This window comes from Pituophis catenifer, unplaced genomic scaffold, assembly GCF_029215685.1.
Source record: "Pituophis catenifer annectens isolate HBS135680 unplaced genomic scaffold, rPitCat1.0.hap2 SCAF_3, whole genome shotgun sequence".
NCBI classification, from domain to species: domain Eukaryota; kingdom Metazoa; phylum Chordata; class Lepidosauria; order Squamata; family Colubridae; genus Pituophis; species Pituophis catenifer.
The window spans coordinates 44257420-44270468 of record NW_027256883.1 but is presented as its reverse complement, the minus strand read 5'-3'; the positions used below and the strand labels follow the sequence as shown (position 1 = coordinate 44270468).

General features: G+C 35.5%; 1 protein-coding gene across 1 annotated transcript in view; it reads right to left on the bottom strand.

The window, feature by feature from the left end:
• The window catches only part of PRKDC (protein kinase, DNA-activated, catalytic subunit), a 93937-nt gene that overhangs the window by 5775 nt on the left and 75113 nt on the right, over positions 1 to 13049 (bottom strand). Inside the window, exons 73-82 of the mRNA XM_070940987.1 lie at positions 12161 to 12341; positions 10842 to 11002; positions 9880 to 10091; positions 9059 to 9146; positions 8536 to 8679; positions 6473 to 6677; positions 4572 to 4639; positions 2836 to 3056; positions 2240 to 2332; positions 869 to 955 (exon numbers count right to left, since the gene is read on the bottom strand). Coding sequence (XP_070797088.1) covers positions 869 to 955; positions 2240 to 2332; positions 2836 to 3056; positions 4572 to 4639; positions 6473 to 6677; positions 8536 to 8679; positions 9059 to 9146; positions 9880 to 10091; positions 10842 to 11002; positions 12161 to 12341 — 1460 coding nt within the window. The remainder of the gene's footprint in view (positions 1 to 868; positions 956 to 2239; positions 2333 to 2835; positions 3057 to 4571; positions 4640 to 6472; positions 6678 to 8535; positions 8680 to 9058; positions 9147 to 9879; positions 10092 to 10841; positions 11003 to 12160; positions 12342 to 13049) is intronic.

Genomic DNA, 13049 nt, shown 5'->3' with positions numbered 1-13049 from the left:
TGGGCCTCTGCAATACAAAAATACAAAGGACATCATCATTTATAAAATGATCACAAAAACTTACCACGTGGAACAATTTAAGTAAATTTTACATAGCAGAACAGGACAGATTATGATTATAGAGTCCATATTAAATTAATTATAATAAGGTTTACATCTGATCACTCTATCTGATGTATTTCCTGGAAACTTTACATCCAGGAATTGCCTCTCACTGTATCACAGTGCTTTCAACACAACGTAACATAAAATATAATACATGTTTCCCTGAAAATAAGACCCTGTCTTATATTTTTATGAACCCCAAAATAAGTGCTTGGCTTTATTTTCAGGACTGTCTTATTATTTTGGGGCATGGAGCAAGTTGGGGCTCCTCTTGCCGTCTTACCTGATTTCCAGCTCTGTCTCCCTAACCAGAGGAAATGGCGGGGACTGGCTGTGCATGCATCTAAATATTTTCAGGGAGGGCTTATTTTTGTGGGAGGGCTTATTATCAGGGGATGTCTTATTTTTGGGGAAACACGGTATAATACAATATAGTATTACATCTTCAGTTTCCAAGTCTTCTAAGCTAGTTCAAGCATAAGGTTGACTCAGCCTTCCATCCTTCTGAGGTAGGTAAAATGAGACCCAGATTATATGTTGACTCTAAATGGCTTAGAGAGGGCTGTGAAACAGTATATAAATATTATTGATATTGCTATAAATATGCGGTATGCAGAGAAATGGAGGCAGGGGCAAGAAGGGGAGCAGGTGTGGATGATCAGTCACTGCAGAACTGCTGTATCCTGCTGACAATAATTTATGTGTGTGCTGGAGGAAGGGGAACCAAAGTATCTGATGGAGAATAAGCATTTCCAAGACTTACTTGAACATAGTCATGTAACGTACAATTCCATCTCTTTCGTCCATCTTGCGCAGCCAATCATTATAGTTGGCATAAGGACCTTTGGGGCTTTAGAGAGGGAAGAATACAAACTTAATCTACATGCAGGCATTTATACATCATTTGAACTATTAAAAGTGCTTACTTTCTGGTTTGATTTTAGCACTGATAAATTGTAAGAGGAATTAATGTCCAAATGTGCAGTCCTTGGTCTTCTGAGCATGGTTGTTTTCTTGCAGACACTTCATCACCAAACTAGGTACCATTATCAGTGCACTGGTGATGTTACCTAGTTTGGTAATGAAATATCTGCAAAAAAACAACCACTTTCAGAGACCACCAAGGACTCTACAATTCAATCCCAAATTATAAATATTCTCTGCTATTAGTAATGTACTGTTTTACCAATATTCTAGAATAATATAAAGAGTAACTTTATTTGCAGATGACAGCTACATCTGTTAATAAAACATAAAAAATAATGTGAACAATTGATTGTTATCAATGCTGTATTCAATCAAGTCAGTTCAAACTGTTACAAGAACCCCCACAACTGTTTAAATAGTTTGTTACATAAAATCTGTTAACAGAAAAATGCCAAGCATCTGGTGTAACCCAAAAGACAGAAGGTTAGTGGGGCTGAATAAATATGCAACTGAATTTGTACATTCAAACTCAAATGAAGCTATCAAATTATGTCACAAAATATCACAAAATTTTGACAAGGGCCAATAAGTAAAGACAAGCATTGAAAAGTTGCCAAAAAGTATTTTCTTTAATTTGACCTTCACATAAACCTACAATTGTACATGATTTGACTATATTTAAGAGCTGCTTTCATTAGTTAGCATTCATGAGGGGGGGAAAAACCTTCCATAATGAAAAATGGCTTAGATTCTGTTAAGTGATGCAACAGTGAGGGTTCCTCATAATCCTAATTTTCCACAATAATTGCCTCCTGCTGCTATTGATCTGATTTCCACACTAAGCAGATCTGAGTTCCAATTTAATTAAAGTTGACTTCCTAATTATTTAAACTATAATGAAATTTAAAAATCCCTTCCTTGTAAAAACCAGTCTGTTGATAAGAATGAGGTGATAAAAAAGCCACAGGTAATAAAAATCTTCTTGCTTAAGTAATAAAGAAAATATATAGGTGAACTCATGCTGATTAAGCAAACAGCTTCCAATTATTATCTAGGTCAGGAAATATTTCAAATAACCAGAGGTAGATAATTCTCGGCTGATCCAATGGACGTTAGTACAATAAGTAATGTTAACTGATTATACATACCTAATAATAGAAGCAAAGAAAGTCATTAACAAATCAGAACAGAGTTTTGCTCCACTTACCTGTTATAACAAATCTTTTCCTCTTCAGACATGTTTTTCAAAAGAAAGTCTTTTAATGTATAGGTATTCTCAAGCCACTCAATCAGTCCCAATCTGTAAAAAAATGAATTTGAATTTATTTTTGTTATGATATGGCTGTAGGAGGATGACTGGCAGAACCAGAGGGAGGAGTTAAAAGAGGCCTTAGTTTAGAATCATTAACAAAGCCACAAGTCAACTACGTCCAACACCCCGCACCCCCAAATGCCATTGATCTAGCTCTAACCAGCTGCTAATCATTAATCTGAGAATATTCCTGTGCATAGGCTTTAACAATAAATCCGTAATCTGGAATTTTGTGTATGAATTTGGTTTTGCACACCCAACAATAGCAAAATAAATAATGTATTTCTCATCCATGTTAAAATATTTTAAGCACATAAGAGATGGCACGGTGCATGTTTTGAAAACAGCAAAGAGGAGGAGCTTAAGAATGGGGAGGGGGGGCACAAGTAATTCAGAGGTGGTGCTCTGTAATATACAGCAATTATTTCCAACAAGGCCTTGTGATGAAGACATACGTCTCCGTTCTACATAAGGGTTTAGCATGTGTCTACCTGGTTGTCATTGGTATAACTTGATAGGTTTTTATCTGCATGTTTCTTTGGCTGCAGGCAGCATCTCGTGAAAGAACGTTATTCATAACTTCAAAGAGCTGCTCAATGCGTTGGTCTTGCCTGAGGTCTTCTCCTCCTTTCACCAGAAAGGGATATTCCCGCTCATCATTGCCTCTGATAACTATACGTTTCGGTTTCCGGATGGATTGCATTACTTTTATCTTTGACAGAATGTAGAAGAAAAATACAGAGCAGATAAGAAAATACTGTTATACAAATCGACCCCTAAAGAAGCGACATATTTCTATGCAGCACCAGAAATAAAACCCAGAAATGAAATTCTCTCCTGAGCTTTTCAAGTATTGTCTCCAAACATTACCTTATATTGTTTATTTTTACATTTTGTTTTTGTACATCGCATGGGTTTAGTGACCTGCAATTTATAGTAATAACAAACAAGATTTACAGTAAATTAAAATTAATAAAATTGGAGAGTACAGACAAAAGGAGGTAAATCACACCAAAGATGTATTAGAGATGCTATAGAATTACTTATGAACAAAAGTAACAATATCACCTGAAAAATCTTCCTATTTTAAAATGCAAACAATCCAGTTTTAGGAAAAGTCAAGGATATCTTAGAATTCTTAATGACCTTGATGCTGCTCTTAAATTTGGTTATATATACAAGCAACAATGAAAAAGCCATGTCGCAAGTAAACAGATTCAGTTTGCTGCAGGTCACTGATTTTCGAAAGGCACAGACCTCAACATCTATTAATATATATATTTTCAGTCAGGAATCTCATTGGGTATTAACAGCGGTCATAGACCTTTCATTTGAGCTTATAGTTACTTCTGTTTTTGAGAGTGGTAATAAAAACTATGTTCCTTGTAGTTTTTATTTTTGCAAAATGGATGTCACAGTTTGAGATTCCCTCACATACATACATACATAGTGTGTGTGTGTGTGTGTGTGTGTGTGTGTGTGTGTGTGTTTCTCTTTAGCCAGGTTCTTCCTACGTAAACCAAGATTTTTCTGCAGCCCTAATTCAGTGAAATCCCAATCCACTAGTTTCTAGGCTTTTTTTCTCCAGCAGCTGGGGCTGCTAGTTCTCATTTTAATAATATATAAATAGCTTTTTCTTTCTTTGTAAATTTTACTCTTGCTTCATTTTCTCTTCCATTTTATTCCATTTTTCTTTCATTCACTCTCCACTGCAGTTACCCCTTTCCTTTATTCATCTCTTTTCTGCTTTATTCTCCGTTTATTTTTTGCTGTTTCTGCTGGAAGGAGGGAGAGGAATGAGTGTAACTGTGTTTCCATCTATGATAGTTAATGGGTTATATGCAGTGGGGAAATCAATTTTATAAATGGAATCTCTTTATCTTTCAACCACTAGTGGGTTTCACTTATCTCCGCTACCACTTTGGAACTGTGCTCACGCGCAGCACTTCTGCGCATGCGAAGAGCATCCGTGATGACATCTGGGCAGGTGGGCAGAGCTCCCGCCACTGGTTCTCCTGAACCGGGGCGAACCGATAGAAACCCACCACTGCTTTCAACCAATTAATTTTAATTAATAGATGCTATTAACTTTTCCTGTTTTGGCATATGCATCAGAATCTTTATTGCACTGAGTAGATTAATATGGGGAAAATGTCCAATTGTTATTTAAGATAAATTTCTACTACAATGGTAACAGTATGCTCTGTAGGTTAATAGTTTCACATACCCGCTCATCAAATCCAGAAATTTTTGCATGATATTCCGGCAATGGCTTTCCTTTACCATCATACTGACCTGAGTAAGTAAAAATTTGTTTTTTAAAAATGTGGCTTTTTAAAAATGCTTATTAGATCAAATAACAAGTAACTTCATCAGAATGTATTATGTGTTCGATACATTTTTATCTGGTACACAACGCAGTATTACATTGGTAGAAAATCTCAAGTTATTTTTTATAGTAGAAAGGTAGTCATATAGGAAGGATGCCTGTTAAGGGAGCTTCAATACGATTCTTGCAATTCAAGTTTTGAAATCAAGATTGTCAGCAAAAACTTTTTGAAAAATGCTGCTTTGGAAAGTATTGTCAATTAAGTTCCAGTCTAAAAAGGAGCTCTAATATGTCACAATCATTTTAGATCAGTTGAGAAATTTGTCAGGGTGGTTCTGGTGAGTGATGGAGCATTCATTTACCAGAAACTCAATAGTTCAGGATTTTTTTCAAAAAAAGACTGATTTAGGAATCTAAATCCTAAATGCTAAATCACTTTTATGAAGTCAAAACGGCGATGCCCAGCGATTATACCAACACAGAAACCTTGAGGAAAACCATATATAAAATAGCAAACAATGTCAATTACCGTATTTTTCAGAGTATAAGATGCTCCGGAATAAAAGATGCACATTAATTTTTGGGAAGGACAAGAAAAAAAACATCTGCCTCTGCCTACCAGCGTCCATCGGTATTCATCTGGCTAGCGTCCTTGCTGCAAACAGCCTGGTCAGCTTCAGCATGTTATCGCAGCCTGATTCAGCACGAAAAGCTGATTGGTGGTTGGATCAGCCTTCCAGAATACTGCCAATCGGCTGTTCCAGGCTGCAGGGATCCCCACAGTCCATTGCTGCCTCTGCGTGTCGCGTTTTTGGCCTCCGCGCATTACATTTTTGGCCTCCGTGCATCACATTTTAGACCCATTCCAGGCTGCCAGGATCACCACAGCACATCGCCGCCGAACGCCACCTCTGCATGTCACGTTTTTGGCTTCCGCACGCTGTGACGCATGGAACCGAAAATGCGACATGGGAGGCGGCAATGTGCTGTGGCAATCCCCGCAACCTGGAACGGGTCTAAAACGGGGCATGTGGAGGCCAAAAACGTGACGTGTGGAGGCCAAAAACGGCCGAAGGGTGGGGGCCAGTGAGTGGGCGGAGCTTCGGTAAAATTCACTGTATAAGACACAAAGACATTTCCACCCATTTTTTTTGGGGGGGGAGTGCATCTTATACTCCAAAAAACACACACTAAACCCTCCACCACAAAAAAATTGATAGGCAAAACTAGAAAGCGGATGGAAATATACCCTCATATCTTTTATTTGCCATATCCCTCATATACTTCCCCACAATCCTCAGGTTTCTTTTATTCATTTATTTCGGGCACATGAGCACAATTTCAAACAAATTGTATGTTCCGGAGATAAAAGAGAGGCTGGCAATTAGTATGCTGTTTTGCAGCATTTTCACTAAAAAATTCCAATGGGCCAGGCACACTATGCAAGTACCATTTTAGCACCTCAGTCCTGAATACCAAGCAAAAGCAAAATGCCATTGTTTTTTTTCCTGTCACTGTACTAAAAACAGTTCAACATCGTTTTAAATTGTTTCACATCCCATTTCAACCAAAATGCATTTTCTCATACGTAAAGCTTTTGAATTAAAGTTAAGTTTGAAGATTTCATATTATCTCAAAAGTGGTAAAAACCAGAGATAGAAAATATCAAATAGTCTAGTCCAACCCCCTGTGATTATATAATTAGAGGGTATTACTTCAATTAATATTTTGTTTTCATTAGGGAGGTTCTTTAATTTATAGGGAGTTTTCTTCTTTTTACCCTCCAAAGTGTACTTTACCAGGGATTTCCAGTTCAGTCCTCAAGAATTCTGGTTTGAATTCACTCATCCAAGGGGAGCACTCCTTTAGATTCCCAGGTTCTTTCTCATATGTCTTCATTTTTGTAGAGAGAGTGTCTGCAAGTTTACAGAAAATCTTGAGGTTCATAACTAGCAGTTTTGAACCTCCTTTTCCAAAATGATTGTCAAGTTCTTTTCCAAATTCCTGAAATAAAATTCATTTACAACAAAAGCACTAGCTTTAATATAAGAAAAATATTTAGGCTGTTATGAAAAAAAAAAGTATAATGGTATCCTTAACAAAGGACCAGAGTAGAACTTTTACAAACTGCCAGAATTTAACTGTCAACATGCCAAAAGTTAAGTGATCAGCAAAAAGTATAAGCTGTGGCCAGGGAAGGATTCCATGTATTTCAAGAAAAAATGCATGTGGGTTTTGAGTGATAAACTGCATACAACGGGGTGGGAGCTTCTTATGAAATTTCCAAGCGTTACCACTGGAAAAGTGTGATGGCACTTTTCACTGAAGCTAGTAAAAGGGAACATGGATAAATATGTCCTCCTAGAGAAGCTGCCACACTGAACCGCAATCAAAGCTACATGAACTCCTCTTTTCACTAGTGGAATAAAACATAACTATGCCAAAAGGAAAGACATTTGGGGAAAAAAAATCATAGAACTTTAGGAACTAAATTCCAAGTGTCCAGTCTACCTCCATCATAGGAAAAATGAAATCAAAAACTTTGCAGGAATAATTCACTTATAAGACTCTGAAACAGGCAAATTCACTGCCTTCTAGGAATGTCCAAGAACAATGAACTCATAGTCTTTCTAATATTCATTTACCTCAGATCTATCAAAGCAGCACCAGTTATGTCTGGTTTCTAGCTGACCAGCAATCAGTTAATATCCTGATCCTGTTGTTAGTCTTGCTAATCCTCATACCTTTTACCTTAAATTGTCTACTGTGGACCTTTCATGTTTCTTAAGAGATCCCTAAGTGGGCGTGCATAAGCGCACCAGCATGCCAACCGTCCCTGTCCTACTGTCCCCATTTATATTTGCCTATTTATATCCTTTTATTTGTACCAAAAAAATTTCATGTATCCATATCTTTGTTTATACTGTTACTTATTTCTTTGTACTTATTGACAAATAAATAAATTAATAAATTAATAACAACAACAACAATATAGGAGATTCCCAAAATTCCACCAAATACATACTAATTTTTGAATGGCTCAATTCTATGAATGAATATGCTAAAAAGCAGCTGCTGCAGTGACGACTTCTAATGATTATTCCTAAAAACACAGATTATGCAGAACATTTTCATTTTTACTTTACTGTGCTCAACAATTTCAGAAGAGGATGTGCCTTGAAAAAGGCTGAAAAAAATTTCTTGAAGTGGATCTAAATTCTCTTCTGTAGTTATGTTCTGTATGCAACTGGAAGCTTCTCTAGTCTTCTTTTATTCCATAAAATCTGAATGAATGCTCCCTCTGGAGGAATGTTTCAAAACGTCTATTCTGCTTTCAACTTTTCAATTTGCAACCTGAGTAGTAATAATATTAATGGTGGACTACCGTAGATTTGGGACTCTTAAGTATTTTTTGTTCAACTGAGTTTTTTTTAAAAAAAATTCAAACTCTGCATAAAGCCAAGATTTGTGAACAGTTGCACTAAAGAATGTCAATATGACTGAGATATGTAACCACAATATAAATACCATGTTCCCCGAAAATAAGACCCTTATTTTTTTTGAACCCCGAAATAAGCGCTTGGCCTTATTTTCGGGGAGGTCTTATTATTTTGAGGCGCGTGGAACAAGATGGGGCTCCTCTTGCTGTCTTACCTGATTTCTAGCTCTGCGTTTAAATATTTTCAGGGAGGGCTTATTTTGGGGGGGCAGACTTATTTAGCGCATGCGCTCAAAAGCCTGATTGGGCTTATTATCAGGGGATGTCTTATTTTCAGGAAAACAGGGTATAGGGATTATTTTTAAAAAATCAATAGTTAATTTATAAACTCATTAGTATTCAACTGTAAAGCATGATACATACTTTAATAAATTGCTTTCTGAACCACCCAAGACCGGGAGCCTCTAAATTTCCAAGGTTTTGGTACATTCCATCATACAATTTCTGAATGTTATTTGTATTTTTCTTAGCTTTTCCCAACTCATTTCGGACATCATCAATCCAATCCTATAAATGTAGAATAAAAATTATTTTCTCTCTTAGGAAATGAACTGATAGCAGACATAAAAATGTAATGGCAATCAGGTCATAATCAGAAATTCATGCTGCTGAAGATAGAGATAATGTTTTATTAAATTTATATGCTACCTAACTCCCAGAGATTCTGGGTGCTTTACAAATAGTTACAACATTAAAACCAAGAAAACAATAAGAGATTTTTTTAAAAGGATAGAAATGGCAGGATGACAAAATCGGATGGGACTAAAAGAAAAAAAAAACACCTAGTTAGTGGGTGAACAGCAAAAACTGATGAATCTGGCATATTCAAGTCACTACATAAATAAATATAGATAATTTCACATTATGAAGCATTAGACAAATGTACCTTGAATAGCATTGCTGGATTGGAAAGCTGTTCCAAGGAATGGACAAAATCTTGTATCACTCCTCCTTCGTACAACTTGCTCTTCACTCTATAAAGGAAAGAAAGAGTGCAACAAGGAAAGAGAAATGTTCCCCTTAATTTTTTAAAAGTGATATCCTAGTTTTTCAACTAATAAGCAAGCTATTTCAGCTACAATCGTCTAAACCATGGTTAGCCAATCTTGTGGCTTGTTTGGATTGCATTGAGGGAAGTGTCTTGGGCCACATATAAAATATATAATATAGTTAATGTATATAAATAACAAAGTGCCTTTATTTTTTAATACTTTATTTTCTTGTGGGACTGGATTACTAGTTGTCTAGGACCACATATGGTCGTGGGTTGAACATATTTGGTCTAAAGAGAGACTATAACTTAGTTCAAAGTTTAATGATTTAATATAAACTACTCTCTAAATTAAGATTCCTTGCTCTTTAGGTTAAGTTAAATAAATGTCTTTCTTTCTGAACAGATATAATAAAAAAAACAAAATTAAAAAAAGACATAGTGTCTGAGCCACTTGATAACACAGATTATGTTGGGGCAGCGAGATCAATAAAATGAATGAATTTACAACTTATAGAAACGTGTTTCAGCAATTATGTAATTCCTTAGTAGGAAGAATTAACCTATTGACGGTTTTTTTAACCTTTAGCAAACTAAAAAAAAACTTTTCACTTAAATGTAGCATATGAAATTATGTGCACACTACACTTTTGTCTAACCATACGAGATAATTTGCTTTTCTTCTAAAACATGTTTTCTTTCATTTTTAATATTACCTTTCTACAAACTCCTTATTTTTATGACCTATGGCAGTTTCTGGGAAAGAAAAGCTTTCACTGCTGATCATGAAGGGATACACTATTGCTTGTGGGTAAGTAGAAGCAATTTTTTCCACTATATGCTGAACGGCAGGTGCTTCATTCTTATCCAGCATTGCCATCAACTGGCTGATCCAACCAATGAACTGCCAGCAGGGAATTGAAGAAATCTGTGAAAACAGTAACTGTGAATGTAGATTACAGCAAATAAAGCATGCTGCTATCCTAACTCCCCTGAACTCAATAAAAACTAAAGCATCTACCTGCTGGAATATGGAAATGCATGTAGGATGTATAAAAGGTTTACCAAATTCAGCCAAGAACATAGTAACATGTTTCTAAGAACCAATGAACTTGAGATAAACACAAATCAACTAGCTTTTGCCCATAATTTGTAACAATATTCTTACCAGCTATGGAAGCAAACCACAAACTTTGTATTCAATGCTGACAGTTGCACGTATTGTTCCTTTGAGTGTCAATCCTAAACATTTATTATATTTAAATGTAAATATAGGCTTGAGCCAGCACAAAAGGACAAGGAAAATCAGGACACTTTCCAGTTGTCACTGGAACAAAATGATAAAGTTCTCCACAAGGAATAAACCACCTGTGCAGAACTACCGATGAGTGAAGCATCAATTTGTAGGATGCTCTCCTGAGGCAGGTAAGATGACCTATAAGATAATGCTGGAGGCCTGCTAAATGTGCTACAGCAAGTAATATTCACAAGCAAGGAACTGATTCCAGTGGGAGGTTAGGTACAGATGTCTGCGAGAATATCTTCTTTTTTTTTCAAAGTAAGCCATCTGTGGTCTTAATTTTCCAAAATCTATTTATAAATGTACATGCAATGATTGTGAGGGGCTTACAAAACAAAAGTAGGTAATATATTTTCCTTTAGAGATGGGAAGACTCACCTCTTGTGTTATGAGTCCCAAAATCCTTTCTGGATACTTCTCTACAATTTGCAATAGTCTAGGGAATTTTAATCTTGCTTCATTTGAATTTAGTTTCAAAGCTTTTATTACTTTTTCCACTACAACTGCTGGAAATATTTGCAAATCCTCAGTGTTTACATCTGGCAGAACATAAGATCGTTAACAAAATATTAAACTTTTAATGTTGATTAAAAATTGTGATTTATTTAACAAAGTTTTTTTTAGGGCTACATATAAATAATACATTCTTTTTTTTTTCTAAAGTACTTTATCAAATCTTCTGTAGACCTGACATTTCACCTATCATCACACCCTTCTCAAGAAAACAACATATAGTATGAGATTTGAAGGCTGGCTGGAATGACATTTACAATAGTAGGAAGAATAGTAAGAAGAAATCTGTTGGATTAGTGCAAAGCAGCTAGTCCAGCATTTTGAATGACATAGTGGCCAATTACCAGAAACTTTAATCCAGGGCACTTGTCTGAGATTCAGGAGATAATTAACAGCTACTAGAACTGATAGCTATAGTGCATTCCTTTTTGAAACTGCCCAGTTTCTCTTCAAATAATCTTAATTGGTTACCATCACATGCAATAGTGATAAATTCCAGCATTTAACTATACACTATTACCTAAGTACTCTCATTTATTCAGACATTTTCCTGTATTATTTAAATTGATTACCCTTTAATTTCAATAGATAATGATACTTGTTTTAATGTAATTTTTTACATCTCTCATGATTTTTAAATACTTCTATTTTATCCCTTCCTACCTGTTTTTTGGTTTGAAGTACAATATTCCAAATATTCCAAATATTGTACTCTTTCCAATAGGGGAAAGGCTTTTAACAACCCAATCATTTTGGTTGTCAGGTTCTGAACATTCTCCCTGCCTTCTATATATTTTTTGGCATTATTGGGGCATTCAAAATTAATAAATACAAGTATAAGTGAAGTAATTTATATATTTTCTTAAGTGTATCTAATTTTTTAAAAAATTACAAATGAACCAAATGACATTTTTATACTGCACCAAAACAGAGTAAATTTTAGATAGCATGAAAAAAAAAATAGCAAGAATGTATCATTAGCATGGTGAGAATTCATTTTGGTATTTACCAAAACAAAATGAAGATTAGAACATAAGACTGGCCTTACGTTGCAAACACTGCTAGCACTACACATGATCAACTAAAGGTGACAATGTCAAAAATGACATGTATCAGTCTGAAGCGAATTTTCTCTGGCATTTCTTACAGAACTGAAATAATGAACAACTCATCCTTTAACTTACCTGCTGAATTTTGTTCTTCTTTGCGGAGATGACTGTCACAGAAATTAGCCAATGTCATATAAGCATCAATAATTCCACTTATGTCTATGTGGTCAAATGACATGGACTGTACTTCTTCTTCAGCTTTTTTCACAGCCCCACTGAAGCACAGAAAAGCTCTCTTGTTCAGTCCTGCTATCACCTGAAATTAAACATGAAAAACCTGTGATCACGATCACAAACCACAATAGGAAACAATAAGAAATAGAATATAAAATCATAAAGTTTATGTGTGATTGCTATGTGGGTAATGAAATAACTTTTCATTCAACACTTAGAGATAAAACTAAGGTACACAGGTGGAAGCAAGATGTTGGAAAGTCTTGAAATAGATGTATTGACTCCAAACATGAGTATTTCTTCTCTTAAGGATGCCACACCTTTTCCATTTCTTAACTTTTGAATAGAGGGACCTTTTGTCAGCGTCTATTTTGACCTTTCTTTGGAAATGGAAAGGAGAAAGGCACAATCATAAGCTCCTGCCAGGGGATGGAGGTAGGAGTAATAATTTGCATTAGAAATGCTTGTGGTCATATAAGAGAAAAATATTACCTGAAGAATCTAAATGGAATATTATCACTGATCAAAATGTACAAATACATCTGCAAGAAATCACTGGAGTTAAAATTAATCCTTTTTTGTTATGGCCATTATTATGTTTATGATATGCTTGTACTTCAGGAATATATTTAACTACTTCAGTTCCAAAATCATTCTCATATCCATGCTCTCTGAGATCTAAAAGAAACTTATGTCCCAAACTATGTCAATACCCTTCTCCTGTCTCTTATCCTGAACCAGGATCCACTGGAAAATGTTGTTTGATTATCCCAACCAGTCTGACCAGGGC